At 36.9% G+C, this 25,223-nt stretch overlaps 1 protein-coding gene across 1 annotated transcript in view; it reads left to right on the plus strand.

Annotated features, from left to right (window-relative positions):
* The first annotated feature begins 7,996 nt into the window (after positions 1–7,996).
* Positions 7,997–25,223, plus strand: part of CDH20 (cadherin 20) — a 56,172-nt gene continuing 38,945 nt past the window's right edge. Inside the window, exon 1 of the mRNA XM_007430841.3 lies at positions 7,997–8,239. Coding sequence (XP_007430903.3) covers positions 7,997–8,239 — 243 coding nt within the window. The remainder of the gene's footprint in view (positions 8,240–25,223) is intronic.

Consider the following 25,223-nt stretch of genomic DNA (forward strand, 5'->3'; position numbering starts at 1 on the left):
CAGATTTATGATTTGGGGGTAATACAAAATATCTGAATCTTAGTTTCATCAGTTTGGAATTCTGTAAAACAGGGATTTGCAGTTGGCTTCATCCAGAGCAGCCATAATGCCCTCAAAATTCCAGTGACATTATCCACCAGTCCCCAAAGATTGGAAACGATGTGCAACATAACAGAAACCCTAATTAAGGTTTTATGAAATCCTCAGTATGAATGGTAAAAAGAGATGCATTCTCCAGCTCCATCCCTGATCTCCGTATTGATGGAAAAGCTCTAGCATAAAATTAATTTTTTGTGAGATTGAACATGGTTATAGCGTTATATGATTGGGAACTCTGGCTGTGTGGAATTCCCTATCACATGGAGCACTGTAACTATGAGGACAAGCATATTATTCCTATGGCCCTGCAGGCTTCACTTTTTATATATCCGAACTGAGCTATGAAACTTTTAGAAAAAACACAAAGAGGAATAGATGAGCCAGTAATTGCTTTTTACTACCTAAGTAAATGGCTCCATTAATCATGCATGCATACAGAGTGTATCTTACTTTTGCTCTGCTAATTAATCAAACCAAGTAAAAGATAATAATGATAATGTTGAAAGGATTTGATCCTATGATGCTGGTGAATGTTGGGCATCAAGCCCAGCAAGGGATTGAAAGTTTCTGAAGTTACTGCACTCCTTCACATTAACATGCAAACTACCCCTTGTTTGGTGTTTGGCAGGAATAAGAAAATAGCACACACAAGAAGGGAGATGATTTTCAAAAGGCTGGTGTAATCCAGTTAATCAAAACCAGTGTGTACCTACATCTTTGCTGATGAGGTCTCTTCTCAGAAGGAATGTCAAAAAGAAATTATGCAGCTGGTTTCGTGTAAACACTGGCTTTATTTTTAAGGAAATAGAAAAGCTTTAATATAATTGAGGACAAAATAATGTAATGTCTATTTTATTATGCAATATTTTCCTGCAAGTAAATTCTACTCTCTTTGGTGGAAGTTATTCTCAGTAGACCTACACAAGATTACATGCAATCATTGAGATGACCTTCTAGAAATTATAGAATCTACCTCTCTCTCCTGAAAAGATTGGTGCCCAGATTTGATTGCTGTTGACACTGCTATTTATTTTCCTTGCATTGCTCAGTGTATAGCCTTTATCAACAATGAGGGTTCAAAGATGGCCATTTTGTTAATGGAGTTAAGTGTATAGAGTCCAGGATATTGCTCCTTCTGTGCCACTCCAGCTGGCAACATACATCTGTCATAGTTGCTACCCATTTCACACCCACTACTAGGATACCTAGAAGGACCCACAACAAGGACATCTGGAAGAGTTATCAAGAAGCTCAAATTGATCTAGGAGGGTTACCTTGTAAATCAAATCCTTAAAAATTATTTAGCTTAGTTTCCTTATATTTGCTTTTTTATACAATTTCTCACTCGGGTGTACTAGGAGGGATAGGTGAGTCTGTCATTTTGATGTGCATTTGCATCATTCTATTTCTAGATCAAGTAAATTTGGCCAGAAAAGAAAAAGATCTGCATAAAATCCTATAAACTTTCCAAATATGCACGCATTCAACAAGTGATTGTCCTTGAGATAATATATTTTCTGCATAAGTGCCTACTTTACATGCTTGTGCATGTTTTGAGTCTTGAACCACAACACAACTTTCTGTATATTGCAAATTTCATTACACTTGTCACTTCTGGTTCAAATTATGCTTCAAGACATGGGGCTGGATAATTTTATGAACAAGCTCAGATTGAAGAAAAAATCTTATTTCATCCCTAGCGTGGAGAGGTTCTGGATCTAAAGATCAAATGGGCTATTATACCCCAAATCTCTCCTACCCTCTTTGTATCAGAGCAATATCTACTCGGAGCATGGTGCCTTGAAAAGAAAAAAGGGCTGTAAAAGTTTCCCAGAAGAGAAGCAGAAAGACTGTTCACCTTCCATAGTTTCTGCATGACCAAAAATAATAGAGAAAAAAAAAAGATAACTTTGGTGTCACCCTTCCATACTATTCCATGTCTATAACTTTGTGTGTGTTTGTGTGTGTGTGTATCAACCCATACTAACTTTAAATTGATATAGTGGTGTTTAGAATTAGCATTTTTATTTAGTACGTTCTTACAGCTAAACACAGTACCATAACTTTGGGAGGAAGGTTGGGCTGAATGGCCGAGAAAGTGAGCTTCCAAGGCGAAAGGTGGACTAGAACCTGGATCTCCCTCTTCTTAGGCCAAATGCCTTAACCACTACATCACAGTGGTTCCCACCATATCATCACATGATACAGAAATAAAGTCAAGATCGTCAGAAAATCCTAGCATAGTAGTCTAACCTGGGAAGTTGAACAAACATCCCAAGAAGAAGGTTGTGACAAACTATTTCTATATTGCTATCATGAAAACTACATGGATATGTCTATGAAGCTACCAGCAGTTGAGATCAATCTGGGCAAGTCTTTACTTGCACTGTTTTATATTCAATCTGAATGAAATGTCTTGAAGAAGAAAGAGGATTTCTGTTGAAAATCCAGCCAGAGCCATTTCTCTATGTTCAGTATGTCTCCTTGTGCAGAAGAATCTGACTATGCCCTCAGAAATGTGGCAATTAACTTTACCTGCAGAAGCAAACAAACTAAAGCCTTCTTTTTCCACTGAGAATGAGTTTAATGTTGGATCGTTTGTTTTCTTTATTATCCTAAATGTTACTGCAGTGCACAGATGTTCAAAAACAAGACTGCTTGCAAGATGATGTCAAGCATCACCTCCTGGTGGCTCATGCTCTAAGATCCCTGCATCATGGGATTAGGGTTATGGGCTGGATTTGGATGAATCCCAAATCCCAAACTGAATTGAGCTGATTTGGAGAGATTCTATGGCTCTCCAAGGCAAGCAGAACTTAGACTGTTTCAAAGCCCCCTGAGTAATTTGGTGCTTCAGAAAGTTACAGAAAGACAGACAGCAGGTCTGCAAAAAGATATTATAATAATAACCAGTTTGCTTTTGCTTTTCTATATACGGAAAACACTGTAAGTTCTGAAAAAGTGTGGGAATGCAATTGAATGGTTTTTCTTTGTCGTGTGAGTCAAAGACTAGCAGTTTATTTGCAGCTTTCATCAATGAGTGATTGATAGGATAAACTTCTAATTACAAGGAATAGTTTAACAAGATCTATCCAAGCCCAATGGATGGAAATTGGATCTTATATCATGCTTTGCTACACTTTGTTCTGTTTTGTTCATTATTCTCATTTGATCAAGAACCTTTGAAAAGATTTGGGAGAGGGGAGATGTTTTACAGCTTCCTGATTTTTTGTTTATTCTAGCCCATCCTCATTCTTACGACCAGTCTTTCCAATTTTCTACCCCTTCTCCTCAAATATTACATTTTCCAGGTTTTATTGGAAAGAGATTCTTTTACATTCTTCATCATGTTACTATTGTGTGTATCAGTAAATTACTATAATCATTAGATTTTCATTTCTATCTCATTGTACTGAATTTGTAATTTTTCTGTTTGTATGATATGTGATTTTTAGTTTACAGAGAGAGTGTTACAAATAACCTAATTTATACAAACACTATTACTATCATTAATAATAATTTAGGCATTATTATTTACTGCTATGAGACAGTTTATGTGAGGGTCATGCACATGATACCCCTCTGTTATTGGTCAGTTGTTCATCAGATTTTTTACTGTCAATCATTCCTCTTTTTAAGTTCATATTTATGTTATCAGAGAGACTCAGCCATCTTATTTTCTCTCGGACTCTTTTTTTATTGGCTTTGATTTTTCCAAGCATTTTCCAAAGACCCTTTCTTCCTCTTTATGTGTCCAACATGTTTAAATGTCATCTTCATTATTAGTATTTCAAGTAGCTGTCCAGTTTTACTTGATCCAATATTGAATTATTTGTTCTTCCTGCTGTCTGAAGTACTGTCAATTTTCTGCAGCATCCCATTCCCTGCAGAGAGAAAAAGGAAGTAGAGACAGACATTTTGCTGGTAGTTAGTACCCACGAGTTTCCCTCTCCCCCCAGAATGAAACACTTGATAGGTGTAGCACTCTGGACTTGACACAGCAGCTTCACCCAAGGTCTGATAGTACCAACCTATTCCAACCACAAAGGAGGATGGTCATATAAAGTAGCCAACTGGAAGTAGAAGGATTGGCTGCTGTCAATGGCATCTCCAGTGATGAAAATTGCAGGAGAGGACTTCCTGTGAGACATTTCAATTTATGGAATAAAGAGATAAAATACCAAACTCTCATTTTAATAAAATAAGGAATAGAAGTTCTGGGTTATCTATGAAATATAATGCATCATCTTCATTCATCAATATTTTACACTCTGTCTCACATCTACAATACCTTTAATATTTTCAGAATCTCTAATTGCATAAGTCAGTGGTTCTGAACTAGGTTAGAGAGAATAGAAGAAAAATGGAACATTTATAAAAGACGCAACACACTACAAGTAAACACACGTGCTACATGGGTTGAATAAACTGTATTTATCCAAAATTTATAACTTTGACCAAAAAAAAAAACACAATAAACCCAAATCTACTTCAAAAACTTCCAAGAAATCTTATCAAAGCTTTCAAATGAAAGAAATAATAGCTGCTGGATTATGTCTTATTTTGAATTAAAGCTACTACATCAATTAGAAATCTAATATCATCAGTAGCTTGATGGCACTCTATAAATCCAGGCTGGACTCTTGGGCATTGCCAGAGACATGAGCTATAACATGTGTCTCCAGGCAGCTACTAGCTTAATATTTTAACATCTATAATTATCAAGGCAATAGTTCCAAGATAAAAATGTAATAGAATTAAAACCTTGCTTAGGAAGGCCATGATATCAAGCTGTGCAAATTCAAAAAAAACCTGATTGGAATCTAAAAGTAAGGAGCTTACTGGATTTTTCTCTTCTTTCCAGGTTTCGTTGCCTGGTGCAATTTAATAAAAAAAATTAGTTTCCAGAGCATGAACGTGAAGGTTATATTTAGCAGAAATAAGAGATCTATGTCACTTGCAAGATGAATGGAATACATAATTAACAATGTTTTAATTTCTCTAAAGATTTAACTAACCAAATGTCTTTAGATGCTTTCAAGCAGGAGATGAGGATATCCCTCTTTGATCATTTTTCCCTTGCAAAATGATATTGGAAAGCATGCTATCCCCAACATGGAAGTAACACCAAGTTTTAAAGACTAAAAACCCCGATAGACGTGTCCTCCATGGATTTATCCAATTCCACAGAAAAGCATCCAAGTTAGTGGCCATCACTACATCTTGTGGTAATGAATTCCACAGCTCAATTACATGCTATGTGAAAAACGGCTTTCTTCTGCCTGTTGCAAAGCTCCTTGCAGTTAGCTTGGTTGGATGTTATGCTGTGCCTGATTTCCTGTACCTTGGTTTGTCACCTGTTTTCCAAATGTTCCTAAATGTTCTAACCTTTTCTCATAGGGAAGGAAGGCCCTGATTGTTTGATTGCCCTCTTCTGTAGTTTTTCCATCATTTTTCAATTACTGCAATGAGATTGGTACACATATAGGCTGTATCGGGACTATGGTTTGTGGACAGTGCTCCATTCCAACTAATGATCAGGGGCAGGCTGATACATTGAGAAAAATGCCAGAGATAAGCCACAGAGAAAGAGGTCAGCTGATTCATAGCCTTGCCACCATCCTATTCTTAATGACAGTAGACATTTGGACCAATTCTTTAAGTGACATTCTGGCACCCATTCTGGCCAGCTACTCAGGTCAATGACAGAGAGCCCATCACATCATGTCACATCTCTCACCAAACTTTGGCATTCTCCCTGTGTGGAAGTGAAATTGTAACATCATTGTGTATTGTGCGTAAGGACCACAGAAGCAGTAGAAAAGCCATCAAATCTGTGAAGCCATCTGTTTCGATTTGCTGCATTGAATGAGTCTCTGTTTCGATTCACAAATCTACTTCAATAGAGGTAATCTGATCCAATCTTCTTTGAATTAAAGCACCCCTTTGAAGTTACTAATCCTAGTAGTTTGGAAAGGGAGGAGATAAGACAGGGAGAGAGAGATCTATATTACTGTAAATCATATCGTATTTTGATAGTCCTGTCAGAAAATGAATTGGTAAGACTCACTGACTTGCATCGCTGATAAAAGAATCAAAATACTTAGGCATTTCTAATACAGCTACAAAGCTGCAATTTTAAACACAAGTGGCTCAGTGCAACTTGCCTGCTTAACAAATATGGAAATTGGACATTTTTACTTTTCACCTTCAAAACTCAGACCATTAATTCTGCCTCATGGCAGCAGCTAGCACACTGCAGCACAGAGCAGCCTAAATCACAGGTTTAGATGATGAAATGTTGGACCATAGGAGTTGTTTTCATCACAGCTGTAATAGCCTTAGGTTAAAAGAATGGGGAAGGATTCCAAGTTGCATCCAGAAATGTGAATGTATTTTCAAAACACATGTTGAATGAATTTACTCTTTTTACAGTTACTTCTGTTCACAAAATGTATCCGGTAATACTTAGTCAATAATGATTGCAATTGATTTTTCCTATTAATTGGGCTTATCACTTTTTTTAAAAAAAAGGCTACTCTGTGACTTGCGGTGCCCATCCATCTTCTGACTTCTCTTGCCCATAAATGTTCATGGGTTACCACTTCTATTTACATATATGCATCTTTTCCAGAGCAGTATAATAATTTTACAATAATATTTGCTTTGCGGGAGGGGGGGGTTGGTAAGTCACTTATAAGCAGGTTGGGATTGGCATCTCCTGCTGGGTTCTCTTTTCATCCATGTAGTTAAAATAATTCAATTGATAGTCAAATCAGTAACCTAATTTCATTAACAGAGAGTTAGAGTAAGATCCTAGTAGACTTTAAAAAATAAACTTTTTCAAGAATGTGTCTAACCCAAGAGAATACAAAGTTTCCCATTTCCCCCCCAAAAGAACATTTGAAAATAAGGTGTGCTGAGAATGTTCTTGAATTACACTGACAGAGCAGAGGCTGCAGTTCCACTTCATTACATCCATCAAAACAATGAAAGAAAAGACTGTTACAAAACAGGTCTTGGATGAAATTACCAACTAATTTAACATCAAAAGATCTGTGATGAGATATCCTGTTATGGAGGTCAGCATACCTTGGTCCAAATTAGTGTTTCAGGCTCAAGGAGGAAGAAAATATAAGTTGACTCAGTAAGGTCTATGCCCACAAGTATGCCTCCATCAGTGTTGGGAGACCTTTTGTGGATAATGTAATGATTAAACAACCATTCAGAACTCCAGAAATGTTGCATTAGCTGAGGTGACCAGTTCTTCAAAGAGCAAGCAAGAATGTGAAGCTGGCTTAAAGCAGTTGAAGGTTGGCTACTAAAAAAATAATGAAAGTGAAAAATAAATGGCAGCTGCTAAATTTAAATCAAAGAGTTATAATATCACTGACCCCCCAAAAAGTGTTGTAGGTAACAAAGAAAATGTTGCAGAAGTCAAATGAAAAGAGGGATATAATGTCAAATCAGTGCAGAGGTATTAGTTATGAATTATAATTTATATGAACTGAATTTCTTCTTATAAGTATTATCAAAGGCATTTGGTCATAAATATTTCCAAGAAAAAAAAATCTGTTAACCCAAGTCAATTAATAATACAGTGAAATCCAGCAGTTCTCCTAGCAAGGTCTTCTTTTCTAGCTAGTCAATTATTACCTTCATTTCAAACCAGAAGCTTCCTTTATATGCAGTAGGCCTACATTTTTATGAGAGAGATCAAATACTCCATGGCTCAGCTTTTTTTTTTTTAAGAGTTCTTTACAAGAAGCTGATAGTAGATCTTCTTTAACTTTACAGGATATCATTCTCCTTAAGGTGCTTGCCCTGTATCACTGAAAGGCTGTACTTGGAAGTTTCACAGGCCTATTTTTTGGATTCTTTAGAGGACAATCCTCATATGACAATGCGGACATCAAGCAGAATGGACAATGCAAAGAAATGGCTTGGACTCAGTTTTTGCTTCATGATGAACCTCATTACGACTGTATTATCTGGAACCAGCAGACCTCCAAGCAAAGGCCAAGGACAAAGTCTCTCAGACAACTTGCTTCTGCATCAACGAATGAAGAGGAGTTGGGTGTGGAACCAGTTCTTTGTTCTGGAAGAATACACTGGAACGGATCCTTTGTATGTTGGAAAGGTAAGCAGCTGAATGAGGGATGGGGAATCAGAGACCTACTATATTAATGGGATGGTTAAGGGCAAATATGTTTAAACAAAATTAGAATTCGTTCTGTTTGTAGTGAGTTTCACAAAAGAGTTTTTCAAGCTGAGAGAGAGAGAGAGGACAATATAGGATTTATGTTCTGTTCTTCCAGCAATATATATATTTGTGGACATCTGATTTATATCTGAGAGCTTCCTGTTCATGTCACCCTGAACTGAGAGTAATGTCTGTTTTGAAAAACTGTCAATGATTTGCCTTTTTCCCAAAGATCAGCACTGACAATTATCAGCTATAATTGACATCTTCCTAACAAAACCTCTGACAACCTTTATTTGAATTGCTTCAGTGTCAGAGCACAGCCTGGTACAGATTGATATAGAAAGATTGGGGACAAAGAGAGATTGCAGTGGCTTATTTTGGCTTCCTTTGGCTTCGAGCAAGAACAGTTTCTGTATTCAGAACTTATTCTCCAACCATTTCCCAAGTACTTGTAGCCAAAGCTGAAGTTAAGCCAAAATCATATTGTACTAAATGTGAATTGCTATTGAAAGCAGGAATTAATTTTCTTTCTTACCTGTGTGTTGATTTCACAACGTTGTGCATTCCCCTGCTCATTAACAGTGACAAACAACAAATCACTGCAAATAAGGAACACACAATGTTATAACATCAGAATGCAAATAGATGATCCCAGATGTTACAAAAAGAAGAAATTAATCTTATAATTCAAGCCTTTGGCATTGGTCATGTTTTCCAAGTAATGTAATTCACCCAGGATTTTTTATTTTTATTTATGTTATTTTATTTACAATGTTGTCACCAAATATGAATGGATGATCTAACCAGATTATTGAATTTTTAGAAAATGAGACAATCAGCACTGGGGTAATATACTGGTGGTAAAACATCTTGTACCCAATTTTCTCTAAGTGTTAGGATTAGGTTAAATGCATAATGAATTTAATATTCATCCTCCACTGATATTCACATTGTTGCATATCTGTTATCCTGTTTAAATTCTGCATTCATTTAATCACATAGCCTTTAACTTATTCTATCTCTGAGTAATATTTCAACAGCAGCTTGTAAACAAGCCCTGCAAAATGTTCAGAATTTTGTGCTACGAGTCAAATTCAGTCAGGTCTCTAAGTATTCTGCCCTGTTTTTGCAATTCCTTTTGAACTACACAGCTTATTTGAAGATAAGACGATTCTGCCCATTCTGAAGAGAGAGGATTTCATCTTTGTCTTATTAAGAATTAGATATTACAATCTGTATGAATTATTATCTCTCCACTTATTACATTTTTTGTATATTCACCTTCATGTAAATAAATATTTAATATTGAGGCATGGGGCAATGCGTCTGGGCTCATTCTTTTTCTGCGTATATTCCATATTTTTAATCTGCTATATGTATTAGTGTTTTTGCATTTCTGTTTGTATCAAACTGAAGGTATTTATGCAAGCCGTCTGGGAGTCCCGCTCTCTCAGTAGAAGTAGGCAGCCATAAGGTAATAAATCCAGTCTGTGATTCAAGTTAGACAGCTGGCTTGACAGTACTGTTTGAAAGTTGGTAGTGCCAAACAGAAAACTAAGTCTTGGTAAATATCCATTTTTACTGCTACTGTTCTTCCTAACCAGGACAAATTTAACTTTATCCATCTTAAAAGATCTGCCGTTATATTTTTCCAAGTCTGTAAATTATTATTTCTTTTAAAATCTTTACTTTTTTATGAAGTAAATTCCCAGGTACTTAACTGATTTAACAGTAATATCGAGCCCTGTTTGCTGCAAATGTTGCTTTTTGTCTTTGGTAAACTCCATTTCAGTCTTGTTCTTATTAATTTAATATCCTGATACCAAACCATAATGCTTATCAATTCTAAAGAATCCCTTGGATGAGTAACTGTAAGTACAACATCATCTGCATACAATTTTTAGTTCTTGATTTGCCAATTTGATTCCTGAAATTTTATTTTCTTGTCATATCTTCCTCGCAAAAGCAACAGAAGGAAGGAGAAGGGAGGAGCCCTGTCTTATTTATTTATTTATTTATTTATTTATTTATTTATTTATTTATCACATTTATCACATTTATAGATTTATCATCTTGTCCTCTTCACTATAATATATTTTGTGATAAAAGTCCATTTAACTTCTTGTTCTTTCCAAATGCTCTGCCCCATGCAAGAAAATCCACACAATTCATCTTCTTCAGTGTTGTGAATATAAAAGGTCATTCCAAAGTGTCAAAGACCTTATCCGCATCAAGAAAAATCATAGCCACTTTCTTGTTTTCCTGATTTATATTATCAATAGCATTCAAAGTATATCTGATACTGTCCCTCATGTACTGTATCTTTATGGGGAAAAAATCTAATCTGATTGGAATATATTAAGTTAGTTAAAAGGTCATTTAATCTTTTTGCAAAAGTTGCTGGAAAGAGTTAATTAATCCACATTTAATACAGAAATAGGTCTATATGCCTCTGAACAAGTTGGGTTGCTCCCCAAGTTGTAAATCATAGAAATAAAAGCTTCTTGTCATGAGGAATAATGTACCTGGCATTGTTGTATCTCATTCATTCCTTGTTTAGTTTAATCTTGTTATTTCTCATTATACTTCTTTCCACCATCCTTCAACTTCCATGGCTGCTCCTTTTTCTGAAGTGCAAATGGCTCACAGGAATAATCCCGTCATAGTTTTCTATGGGGTTTAATATAGGTTTGGGAAGCCAGGGAGGTTACAGAATACTGGAAAAAATATTGGACAAAGAACATTGCCACTGGTATTTTATAAGCTAAGTTATAGTTTAAAGAAATCCATACTCTACCCATGAGAATTCAACTATCATCTTCTCCTTTGGGAAAGATGTTACAACTATTTCTTTTCCGTCAAATAGAATGAGAAGGGTAACCTTCCCCAAAAATTGTATACAACATTAATATAGGCTATTTTGTAAATTAAGAAAAAAAAAAGTTCTACCCTGCAATGGTTGCAAAATACAAACTGCTGCTCTTCACATGGGGATGTAGGTAAAAATCACACCATCAAGTCTACAGAAAATAATTCCAGAAGTTAATCATGCAGTTTTGGATTATGCATTATCAGCTTATGCACGTAGGTTCCATTCAATATGGTATAGCCTTTCTGATATTTGATCAATGTTTGTAATGTCAAACAAAGAGTCCTAGTTTGAAATAATAGGAAAGTATTCCATATATTCCATTGCTAATGATCTTCAATAACTCAGCCCAAAACTATATTATTCAGTAAGCCCAGGGCATTGAACCTAGGGCCTGCAAAACCTAAAGGCCAATGAAAAGAATCATGTTTTCCTTTCTTTGTATGATAAAACATTAACAAAGACATATATATTGAGAGAGAGAGAGAGAGAGAGAGAGAGATCTCAAAAATAGGTGCAGTACATACACAAAGAGGAAGAATCATGTCAATGTCCATCATTTTTTTTACAATGAAGTAAAAGAAATTAATAAAACATTCAGAGAGATGAACTTTTCAATATTTTAATTGCAAAATCAGCAGTAACTTCTTCAAATAATGTTTTTGCACAATCTACAGTATTTCTCAATAAAGAGAGGTACAAGAAAAGGAAAACATTGTTGTCCCATGGTTGATCAGAGACAATTTTTATCTGCTTTAGCTCCAAAAAAGTATGTTCCCCTTCACAATTCATACCTAACATGGCAAGAGACATCCCTAGAGCTTCATATGTATATGGAAAGCTGTTGAACAGGTCAGTAGATACAAGTGATCAACATATCATTACGAAATTTGACAGGAGTAATGTTCTACATACTGTTTTGCTAGGCCTCCCCAAAGATTCAAGACATGTTGATCACCTGTCTACTTATAGAAATCAATTTACCCATAATGCATCCACTAAAGGGCTTGTGAAAGAAATGTGGATAGAGCCTACAAAGAATTTAATCCAACCCTGAATCAGGCATTTTGAGAATATCATCCATTGTCTTACAACCTCTAGGAATTGCTGCTCTATATTATCAGTGGATCAGCTTTTCCAAACCAGGTGTCTTCCAGATGGGCTGGACTACAACTCCTATTAGCCATGCTATGTAGGAAATATGGGGATAATTGTTCATCATATGTAAAGAGTACTAGTTGGGAATGGCTAGGATTTCTAGTCTGGGTCACTTTCACATGTGTTCACCCAGAATTATTTTTATCTACCATAAAATTTACATTGTACTTAAATCTACATTGTATTTTCTCTTAAAATCCTCATTTCTGATATTTGCTGTCAAAATATTTTTTAAAATTTATTTGGAAACTGTCAAAAAGTGTGTCATATATGGGAACTGTGTAAGTTATTCAATAACTAAGAGCTTATCTGCAACCAAGTCTGGAAGGTATGGAGCAAATTAGTTCATAGCAAAGTTTGCAAACAATTATTTGAGCAATCTTGCTTTAGATGTATAAAATGGGGATTTCAAAGGGCCTTTGCAGCAAACTATTTTGCAGTCCAATAAACATGCAATTGTTACTAATTTGTGCAAAACTGAGCTATCTTCCTTGCAGTAGGGGCCCCTTGCAGATATGTCAGTAGTGGGAAATGTGATTTGTAACTGTTGCTAGAAGTGTGTTGTTACTGGAAAATGTGACTCTTCCCAACTAGCTTATATCACTGTTGGTCAGCTTCAATTTTAGCCTCTTACTCGGAGACACTGAAGAATAAGTTGTTTATTTGTAGAGTTGTCTGGTAAAAAACATTTGTATATTTAATCACTTTTGTCATTCCAGCATTCTGTTCCAATAATAGATATGCCCAAAGAACATTGTTAAACAATGTAAATTGTTCATTTTACAATATGATCTTAATATTTTCTAGAGCAATCATTTCACAAATATTTGCTCTATATTTTTAACACATAATGGAATGAATCTATGCACTAAAAAGCATTGTATTATTTATATAATATCAATATTAAAAGAATGGGATTCAGAGAAATACTTAAGATATGCCTTTGAGCTTGGGCATACCTGTGAGATTTTTGATCCTATCATAGCTTCAATAAATTGGTATCTCTATTCTGAAATGAGATCATTATCACCGACACAAGCCTGCTCCCAGATGATTCCTTGGAGCTTTAAAAACCCTTCAGACTTACCTGAAAGTCATTTCTTAGTGGTGGATTTCCCCCACTTGAAATAAATATTATATCAGTGAAGATGCATGTGAACATTGTGATGATTTCTTTAGGGTGATAGTGTCAGGTCCAAGATTCCCTGAGTAGTATCTCCTGTTAAAAGAATCTCAGATTGGAAAGGAAAGCCTTGGAGAGCTGTAGTCAATCAGAGTAGAGGGTACTGGATTATATGGATTAGTCGTCTAAGTCAATTCATATATAATTGAGAAAGGTATGCTAGAAAGTGGACGATGGATCCTACTCTGCTAAATATCCTAAAATGAAAGAGGTCAGCAGTGAGAAGTATATTCAGCCTTGATTGGGTATTTCTGTGGTGTGCAGGCAGTGTGATGAAAATACTCTTGTGAAGTAAACTCTTTAAATCAACTCATTGACAATGCTAACTCAGTGCAACAAGCATGCATAGAAGTGTTCTTCATTATCATGTATTGCAACCTTTGCAAAGTTTTAGAGATCTTAAGGCAAGAGCCAGTTATCTTAAAATGACACATCTTGCAAAACTTTTAATTTATCTGCATCAAAACCTTTTCTAAAAAACAGCAATATTTTAAGACATTATAGTAAAGTACAACAATGCTACTAAATTCCTTAATGGGTCATATCCCCTTACCAAATTACTTCCCAAATAGACTTATAGATTTTAAATAGACTTTTATTCTAGACCAGCAGATGAACAGAGGCTTTTTGTTTCTGTATTTTAGGTATGACAACAAATTCTTCTAAAAAATGTAGAGATAAATATTTTCCATGGTATGTGTATGTCAGTTATATGTATGTCATATACATACACTCATATTTTTTAAAGAACCATGGAATTTTTGTGGCATCAAAATTGCTATAAAAAGTAATTTTCTATATGCTTATATATTTTGGAGGGCAAACATAAGTTTTCTAGCCATTTCTTAGGTATCTGCATGCAAATAGAAATATTTGCTAATATTGAGATGAAACTCAATTTAATTCCATTAGGATTTTCACTCAGCTCTAAAGACAGCTATCTGAAATTTGTCTTCCATTTTGAGCAAACACATCCATACTTCTTCTGTGTCATAATCCCCAGCACCATTAACCTGCATTGCTATTTAAATCCTGTTGGCTATGGTTTCTCACATGTTAGTGATACCAGGATGTTAAATCTGATCTGATACTGGATTATCGCTGACAACATCACGCAGGCCACATCTGTCATACTAAATAACAGTCTTGATAAAAAGGACATTGAGCTTCTGGGGGGCTTATATATTCAGAGGCTGTGGCACCTCAGTAGTGCCATCAAAGTCCACCTATCAGTGATATAAGAAAACAGAGATAGCAGACATGATGATCAGGAGTGACTGGAAGAGAATGGGTTCGTGCTGAGCTGTACCTGAATATGGGTGAAGTTTAGCTTTGACTTGTAAAGTGATTTAGGGTCAAACTCATAAGTGAGAAGATTAATTTCCTGACCAGGAATAAAACTAGATGATGCAATCAGAAGCATCTCATTTATGAGTAATACAAGTATGCGGTTTTTTTAATAATACAGTTTGTACTGGTTGCATTATAAGCCTTCCTGCAAACCAGCAATAGACTATGGAGGTTGTAAGGAAAGAAAATGGTTCTTAAAAGACTGAGAAACTCAAAAAAAATCAGGAAGAGTTTATCGGCAATTAGTGGAGAAAGATAGAGACAACAAACAAGGGAAGTAATAGAGAAACACTTCTGACAGAACTAAAAACATGTTCACGTTTATCACAGTATATTGGAGGACAATTCAGTACTACCACAAAGATTCGGTTCTTAGAAAAGGGCTGGCGAGCAATACGAGCAATCAGCAGCCCTTTCAGGTGCTGGATATCATCATAACTTTTTATATGATGGCACAGGCACCCACCAAACCAGGAAAGCATTTTTTAAAAAGCAATCTCATGAGATCACCAAACCTTGCACAATTTCAGCATTCTCATCCTGAAAGAACACTGCTCGATATGAGTCACGATTGCTGAGATTTGGGGCAATCCTATTGTGGTAGTGGAGTTCCAAAAATGCCCCTGAAGGTATTGCAAATGATAAGCCACCTGCAATGCTGGGCAGCTGATCTCGGAGCTGAACGTCTGTAGGTTTAAATCCTTTCCACTTTCAACTTTTTGCCAGCCATTGTAGATAATCAAATTGGTGTACTTTCATCTACAAATCCATTGTATGAAAGGGGTCCTAATTAAAGAAGTGAGACCTTTTTTATAAGGCAAGATGTAGACATAGGTGGCTGCATCTAGATTAGAACCACTGCAGAAGGCTTAGAGTTGTCCTCACTTGTATATCACTTGCATATAACAAATGTGAACTTACGTGGAAAGAGAAGAGGCACAATTCTAGGTTCCATCCTTTAGATCAAGGGTTTCAAATCATCACAAGAGTTGTCTGAGGACTAATTCATTAGCCTGAGGGCTACAGTGCTGAAGACTTTTCATATATCGATCAAAGAGTCACTAGTGAGTCGAAAATGAAGAGTATCACAGCATGCCATTTGACGTGTTTATTAATTTTAAAAATTCTACTGTGAGACGGCTCTTTTTTTGCATTTCACTTTGACCATTTGTCTTACAGCATTTTTCATTAACCAGGATACCAGCATAAAACCCTTAAACCTAATCATCTGAAACTTGGCAGAATGTATCCCCTCAGAAGAGTCAACTGTGCTTAAACATCATTTTCAATTCTGCCAAAAAATAAAACGTTATTGGCAACTCTCTCTAAAGGGAAAAAAAAGCATGTTTTGTCTTCAGTTTGGCATGTGTCATAATCTCATGAGAGGCTATAATTCTGCAAATTTAGTTCAATTTCAGATTACTTTTAATGGAATATGGGCTAAAATTGATTAAATAGATATAGTCTCACACGGGAGAAGAAAAGCAATTGCCATTTGTTGTTTTTTAATCATAATTAATGGGAAAGCATGGAGGTTTTGGGGGGTTGAATCAAGTTAAGATTTGAGTCTAAGCCTCACTTACCATGTTTGTCACAGGTGGGGCAGAAACCAGAATCAGCCCCTTTGCGATGGGGGTCAATGTTTAAATCAGTGTTTCTCAACCTTGGTAATTTTAAGATATATGGGCTTCAGCTCCCAGAATTGCTTGCTGGCTTGGAATTCTGGGAGTTGAAGTCCACATATCTTAAAGTTGCCAAGGTTGAGAAACACTGTATACCCTTAGATATACAGAAATATATGGGGGTTTTAAATAATTTTTCTCAATCACAGAGGCATTCAGGCATGACTAAACATAGACTTACCCTGTATCTGGAAAAGTCTGCTGTGATCTGGGATTTTAAGTGCCCAAGGTGTTCACGGGGAGGGACTTCAACATCAAGCTGATCCCATGATCAGTTCAGATAATTTAGGCATTTCCCTAAACCAGCAGAGAGCAGGTAGAAGTGGGCTGTGGGCAAAAACAACAGGGGGCCTCTCAGTGAAGTGAGTCATAAATGCCCTGATGCAGATTCCCTGCATCTCAGTCTGAGGGCAGAAAAGGAAGGAGGCCTGTTTGCCTCTTTTCCTGAAAGAAGCTGTGCCACACTGTGGCTGGTTAGCAATGGAGTTCCCCAGATGTACAATTCTGTACATTTACATCTTCCTTTAATATGGGTATGGAGTCAGAGGCAGCTCAGGAGTCCATGTTCATCATGGCAACCATTGACCTGACCCAGATTACTAAAGGCCTGGCTCACAGCAGTGGTCACACATTAGACCTGTGACGATATGATCTGGAGTTGGGGAATGCTAACTATAATCCCTTGTCATGGTCAAAGCACTATCTGTTAATCTTAAGTCCTCTGTATCCATTCCTCACAGCAGAAAGGTAGAGCCCATTTGAACAGTGTGCCCAGGCACTTGACAGACAGACTTGAGTTTCAGAGAGAATTTGGGGGGTTTTGAGGCTCTGAGGCAAGGTTCTTTTGAGGCCATAGTCACTGCCTGGAATGAGGGAGTAATGATGGTCATAGATCAGATTGCTCCTGCATGGACTCCCTCATCTCCCCTTGGTTCTCTGAGGGACAATGGGAGATGAAGTGGCAAAAGGGAAGCCTAGAGAGCTGGTGGAGGAGGATGAACCAAATCTGACTGGACACAGGTAAAATCTTTTATTAAGGTTTACTGTGGGGCAATAATTGAAACAAAACATGGTTACTTTTCTGCTCTTATCTCATCTCCAGATAATCAGCTGGCAGCCCTATTTAAGGTGATTCAATCCCTCCTGGGAAGGGAGGGGCCAGGGGAACATCTGCCACACCTCTGTGAAGAATATTGCTGGCATCTGTTGCATAAAGTTGTTTGTATCCATTTAGAGTTGGCCCATGCAGGTTCTTTGGAGTGGACTGAGGCACAGACTGGCTTGGTTAGCTAGGAATAGTTCACACTGGTTAGTCCCAAGGAAGTGGACAGGGTCTGTGGGTACAGCCACCTATATATTACAGCCATGTCCCTCCTGGTTGGTCAAAGCCATCCAGGAGAAAACATGTGGTTAGATCCAGTCAGTGGTGAAGCCATCCTTCAGGGAGTGGGTAGCTTCTGCTAGCTCTTAAAGAAGTGATGTTCCATCTCATCCTCAAGAAACCATTGCTGGATCCCACAGCGCCAGACAATTTTTGTTCAGTCTCTGTCAGCCCCACTAGATAAACCAGACCAGGAAATCAACACTACAGGAAGGCTAAAACTACTTTAATTGAGATTAGCTATAATAACAGAATCTTGCAAGTCTAATTGTGCTGTATTGTTCCTCCTCCTTATAGTTCAGTGAATTAGGGAGGTGTCTGCCTGAATTGTTTCTGAAAATTATCTCATTCTGGACTTTAAAAATGTTTTAGCCCCTTTTGCATAGGCATCAGTTCCTCCATATCTCTGACAAGGTCATTTTCCTTAGCCTCTACAGAGACTAAAACCTTCCTTTTTGAGGGAAGGTTGTTGAGAAGGTGGTCAGTTTGCAAATTGAGAGGGCCCTGGAAGAGATACTGTAGGTATCTGCGTCCTTTTCAATTGGATTTCAGACTGGGATACAGTACTGAGATGGTTTTGACTGCAGTTGTTAATGTTCTCTGGGGGAAGCAAGATGGAGGTAGTGCATCCATCCTGGCCCTCCTTGATCTCTCAGCAGCCTTCAACACATAATATTCTTCTGGACCACTCCAGGGGTTAGTAGTGGGAGGTGGTAGTTCTCTTCCTCCTTCAAGGCCAGTTCCAATCAGTGTTGGCAGGAGGAGATTTACCCTGGACCTGTACTTTGTCAGGTCCCTTAGGTTTCTACACTTTCTCCATGTCACAGCTAAAGCAGCAGACTCCAAAATTCAGGCAGATCAGGCCATGCTAATCACTATAGAGTCAGTCTTCTCTTCTACCAGCCTTGAAGTGCAGGCATCAGGAGACAGGCAGGCACACCTCCCCCCTCTCCCCCAGCTTCAGCTTAAAGACACTGCGCCCTGCAAAAGTGAGTGCCAGGGATATATCATATTAATACAGTTGTGGTTTAGTCTTGTGTTATATTGTGTTGGGGTTTTGATATGGTTTGGTTCTTTTGCTTTGTGTTTTTAATCCTATGTCCACCACCTAGATTTGGTATTCATGACAGGGAGGGGGGATATAAATCGTATAAGCAAATAAATAACTACTCTGTTGTTTCTGATTATTATGATCTCTACACAAGCTCAGTCCTTGTGTGTTTTATGCAAATTACCACCTCTTTACATCAGAGTTCCTTCTATATTAGTATCAGATCTATTATCTTGTGAACTGCTCCAAGCTTTATATTCTCTACATTTTTCTACTGGAGGTTCTTTCCAATGCCGTCTGTCTCTTGAACAGCTCTGTATTTTTATATCCTTTGCTACTGAATGTTTTTACATGTGTCTACTTAAAAGGGAATATTCATATTTTCTCTTTTCCTGTCCTTTTTAAATAAAGTTTGATTTTATTTATCTCTTGTGAGAATGGTCTAGCTCAGGGTTCCTCAACCTTGGCCACTTGAAGATGTGTGGACTTCAACTCCCAGAATTCTGGGAGTCCACACATCTTCAAGTGGTCAAGGTTGAGGAACACTGGTCTAGCTGACCTCTGACAGCACAGAGGCTGACTTCACTAGTCAAGCATCTCAACACTAAAGGGCCAGGAGGGAGCCAAACAGTATTTCCTTCTAGCCTTTTCACCCACTTTTGCTTGTTAATACAAAAAAGGGGGGCATCTCATTCACATGGTGTGGTGATTGATTCATTGATCGATTTATTGATTTAGAGGCTGTCGCAATCTGTAAAGACTCTGGGCAGCGAACAACAATTTGATATATAATATTAAAACAAATAATAATAGCAACAACTACTACTACTACCTATGATGGTTCACCAAACAACTCTAAGGGCTAAAAGATCATTTTTGAGAAGGTATATTAACTGGTCCATTCCTCATTCTTACAAAGAGGGAGGACTCTCAACAAGCCCTCTCTAGAAGTCTATGCCAGATGGGCAGATTCTGTTCTGGCAAGTTGTTGCCCGATGTAACCTAGATATGATATAAAATGTATGGCCTGACAGGTGAGCATTATTGCATTTGCCAGCCCAGTGAGAAGGCGGCATGCAGGAGGAAGTTCAGAGATGTTGAACTGATGAATGTTAACATGAAGAATTGGTCCCCTTGTGGAGCTCATGGTTCTAGTGGTACCAAGAAGAAAGTGTCTGCATCCCCATTTGGACTAAATTTCTTCCCCATTTAAACGATTATTTTTTCTCTGCATCTTTGGCTGTTTGTTCACCCACCCCCTTCCACAGAAATATTTATACAATAATATGATCACTTTATGGAATTCACAGATTTCCTTGTTCAGAATGGAATTTTGCAGATGTCTAGCAGAACAAGCAAGAGGAAGCCTTTGTTTGTAAAGACTTCCGTGCATATTTGCTGAACAACTCAACCGTTCTAAGAAGATTCACTCTAACGAAAAGCAGGAAGAGTGGAGAGGGCTTTTTTTAAAAAAAAAATTAGCTTATTTTGCAGTATTTTCTACCATGCTTTAGCCCATCACTTGTATCAAAAATTATAATGACATGTTACAATGTGCTCTGTTTTTGTCTAACATCATTCTTGCCCTAAGGTTTTTCAGCTCCTTATCCACCTTCATGAGCTACTTAAGGGCTGCATTTGTTATTTTTTATACTCATCAAATAGTTCTTTTAAAAACCAAAAAACATAATAATGTATGCAACTGAAAGCAAGAAATAGTAAAATCCAGCTAAAGGTATAGGATGATGTTACTGTGGCCAAATGACTAAACTTTTATGCAGGTTAATATGCAAATGGGTCCTCCTTTGTGGACCTTGAGATTCAGTCACACTACTAGATGTCTTCTAAATTCAGTAAAGGAGTAGAGCTCACACAGACCAGACTGCAAGAACTTGTATATTCTCCAAACATTTATTGAGTTGTAAAGCCAGGCCTTCTGCCTGTGATGACTTGATGTTCATCATTTGCTGTCTATAAGGCTCCAAAGACATTGGGCAGGTGATAATTTGATTCCTCATAAGACTTTGAGGATGATCAGACAAGAAGTATGATGCAATCTGTGTGGGAATCAAGAAAATTGCCTTCTATTTATAGCATATTTCCTAGATTAAATATAAATGTTCCAAGCCATATGGCTATATAAATTCTTCCTCCTCCTCCTCCTCCTCCTCCTCCTCCTCTTCTTCTTCCTCTTCTTCTTCCTCCTCCTCCTCCTTCTCCTCTTCTTCTTCCTCTTCTTCCTCCTCCTCCTCCTTCTCCTCTTCTTCTTCCTCTTCTTCCTCCTCGCCCTCGTCCTCCTCCTCCTCCTCTTCTTCTTCTTCTTCTTCTTCTTCTTCTTCTTCTTCTTCTTCTTCTTCTTCTTCTTCTTCTTCTTCTTCATCAATATGTAATCGTCTTTATTTTTGTTTCAGTTTCCATCCTATTTTCTCCTGTCAGGTTTCTCTCCCTCCCTCCCTCCCTCCCTCCCTCTCTCTCTCATAAGATATAGTTAGTATGATTTTGGACATTATGCTATTCTAAAGATATGTAGAAAGCAGCCATAGAGTGACTTATTATTTCATGGAATGTATAATTGATCATCTGCCATAGTTTCTAGTTGACTTATATACAAGGAAGAGATTCATTAATGATTAATTCAGGTTTAACAGATAAATTTAAAAGTAACTGATTTTGAATTAAAATTGCATAATTTCACTTTTTTTATAGTCAGATAGCATATAAATTTAATATATTATTATTGTTGTTCAGAATTATATATTTTTGTCCTGATGAGGTGTGTTGCATTGCATTCTTTTGCTGCTAGAAAAATATTAAAACATTACGTCAAATGTTTAGTGAAAGAAGTGAAGACACAGCCAACTAAAAGTACAGAGGTTTTATATTTACTCCATGTATGTATTTGTTGCAGTTGTACCGTAAGTTCTTCCATCATATGGCCAGGAGCTGACTATGAAACAGATCATGAACTACTTCTGTGCAAGTCTGAAGTCAAGCTAAAGCAGGACAGCAAAGCCAACCAGTTAGCATGAAATGATCTTGATTATATACTCACCGTTTTCAACAACCAGGAATTGCTTTGACATCCTGAACCTTATTGACAGGGAACCAGAAGAACCAAGGAATGAAATTAAAGAAGCTGATAAGGATAAATGTAAAAAGAGACTGCCAAAGACCAAGAAACAGAAGAAAGAAAAGTGGATATGAGAACAGATAGTGGAAATTAACATGAGAAGCCAAAGTCAAGAAAGACAAAGATCTCAGGAAAAAAGAAAGAGCTTCAGAGAGCTGCTAGAAGAGACAAGAAATATTATGGTGACTTCTGTGTAGACACTGAAAATGGAAGCGCACACAGGAAAAGCAAGGGAAGTCTTCCAAAAGATCTCCAAATTCAGAAGGAGATACCAGCCTTCAACTGGTGTCCTAAAGGATGTCAATAGGCAGATAGTAACTGATTCATTTAGAAGATCAACAAATATGAAAAATGTATAATACTGAATCTAATACAAGAAGATAGCTAGATCAGCACTCCAGTTATTACTGAGTCAGAAGGCTATAAGAATTGGTGAAATATCTACAGAAGTATGGCAAGCCACAGAAGAATCAGTAAAGGTTCTAACCAAACTATGCCAACTAATCTGGAGAACGATAGAGATTTGAAGAGGTCAATCTACATACCAATACCAAAGAAAGGAGACTTAACAGAGTATGCAAACTATCCTCAATTCTACATGCTAACAATACATCAGATCATCCAGTGCAAATTAGAGCCCTACATGAAAAGAATATACCTGATGTTCAAACTGGTTTTATAAAAGGCTGAGAAACAAGAGACAGTACTGCTGATGCACACTTAATAATTGAGAAAACCAAAAAATACCAAAATTAGGTCAATATGTGCTTCAGCTATAAAATGGCTTTTGATTGTGTCAACCATGTTAAGATGTGGAATGTCCCTAGGAAAATGGGAATACCAAAACATCTTATTGTTCTTATGCAAAACCTACCCACAGGACAGAAAGCCACAGTCCAGACAGAACATGGTGAAATAAACTGGCCCCAGGTCAGGAAAGGAGTGAGACAAGGCTGTATACTCTCTCCTTATTTATTCAGCCTTCACGCTGAATAAATACTGAAGGAGGCTGGATTGGAAATGCATTAGCATAGTTTAAAATTGGAGGAAGAAACAACAATAGTCTGTGCTATGCTGATGATGTTCCTCCCATAGCTGAAAATGCAAGTGTTTGCAAGCTCTAGTAATGAAAGTCAAAGAGCACAGTGAAAAAATGGGACGAAGACTAAATAAAAACACAATCAAACTAGCAACAACAGGTACACCCACCAGCTTAGAAGTGACAGTGAATATACTGAAGTGGTGAATAGTTTCTGTCTTTAGGATCAACTATCAACAGGCTTTGGAAAAGATATTCAGATGCCATGACCTGCCTAAACCTACACAGATCAGGATCTGCAAGCAGTGGTTTTCCCTCTAAGGAACCAAAAGTTGGACTTTGAAGAAGCAGGATAGAAACAATATTTATGCTTTTAAATTTTAGTGTTGATGCTGAAGAAAGCTCCTGACAATACCGTGGATAGTAAAGTAAACAAACAAATAGATCATCGAACAAGTCAGAGTTCTCGCTTGAGGCACAAATGACCAGGCTCAAATTGTCATATTTTGGACACATTATGCAGACCTAGCTCTTTTTTAAAATAATATCTGTATTAAAGTTTATATATATATATATATATATATATATATATATATATATATACACACACACATACACACATACACACATACACACATACACACATACACACACACACACACACACACACATACACATACAAACTAATACAGAGCTTAAAAACCTGCAGAAAGAAAGAAAGAAAGAAAGAAAGAAAGAAAGAAAGAAAGAAAGAAAGAAAGAAAGAAAGATGACTTCCCTCTCCCTCCAAACAAGTATATGCATTAATAGTAACTTAACACCTTCTCTAATATTCCTAAAAAAAAGCCCTCTTCATCCCTAAACAATAACCAAATTATGAAAATATATTAAGCAATCAATCTAATCAGCAAAAGCATTAAGAATACCAGTGATAATAAACTATATATTTTAAACTTAAACAAATAAGTCTATTTTGCATGTTAACTTCTGAATTTTTTCTAAAAAGTAAAGCCTAAATGATCTCTCTCCTTAAGCATACAAAAGGCCATAGTAATAACGTATGTATTTAACCTAAACCAAATAAATCACTTTTACAGGTATAAATTATTGTCTTACAGTCCTGGTCAGAAAAAGAAAATTCAGTATTAACAATCCAAAATCAAAACGTAGATAATTTAACCTTGATCTGATAAATCCACTTTAAATTCCTTTCCCTTCTTTCTGAAAGGCTCAATCTTCAATCTCTTCTCCAAATAAAACCCCAGATAGTAATCTCTTATTATTCTCTCCCTGTCTATTTTCAGAAAAGGTTTCAGAGATTTGGTGTTTCCCTTCTGTAGGTCCAAAATAGAATAGCTCTCTTCTGATCCATTACTTCTTTCTCCATATCATTCTCATAATCAAGCAACTTTGAGTCTGTCTCCAGATCCACAGCATCTTTTACCATATCTTCCATGTTTCTCTTATAATCTGGCATTTCTTTAAAGTCCATTTTGAAGTCTTTATTCAAGTCATCCTCAACTTCTATTTGATCCAATAAGATCTTTTCTTCTTCTACAACCTCTGTTAGTCACAATTTTCAAAATAGTTCCTGGACACACTGATTCCAAACAACTAAAAATTCTCTGAAAGAAGGATACTCCTCCATAAACTATACAGTATATATTGTACCTGGACATTAAGATTATATGTAGCAATAAAATACAAGCACTAACTGCAATTCTCCAAATCCATTTAGAATGAAGACTTGCTGGCCTAATTAACTCATTAGAAGATATAAATAAAAATATTCATTATTATAATGGGCTGTGCAACTAACCTTAGAGACAGGAGGAAGAGCTGCAGCATAGTCAATGGTCCGGTAAGAGAAATCTGAGTCCAAAGCAGGAATGGGGGCGGAGAAACCATCTGAGAATTGACACACACACACCCCAGTTGTCTGAAACATAAAGGAAGGGAAAGGGGAGAAGCGCTTTCAGACTTGCAAGATTCTGTTACTGTAACCTTACAATAAAGGTAGTATTAGGATTCTTGGTTTCGGTTTCCTGGTCTGGACTACCTTGAAGAACTGACAA

The sequence above is a fragment of the Python bivittatus genome, unplaced genomic scaffold (assembly GCF_059951505.1).
Source record: "Python bivittatus isolate LINGU-HERP-01145 unplaced genomic scaffold, Pbiv_v1 ctg000840_np1212, whole genome shotgun sequence".
NCBI classification, from domain to species: Eukaryota; Metazoa; Chordata; class Lepidosauria; order Squamata; family Pythonidae; genus Python; species Python bivittatus.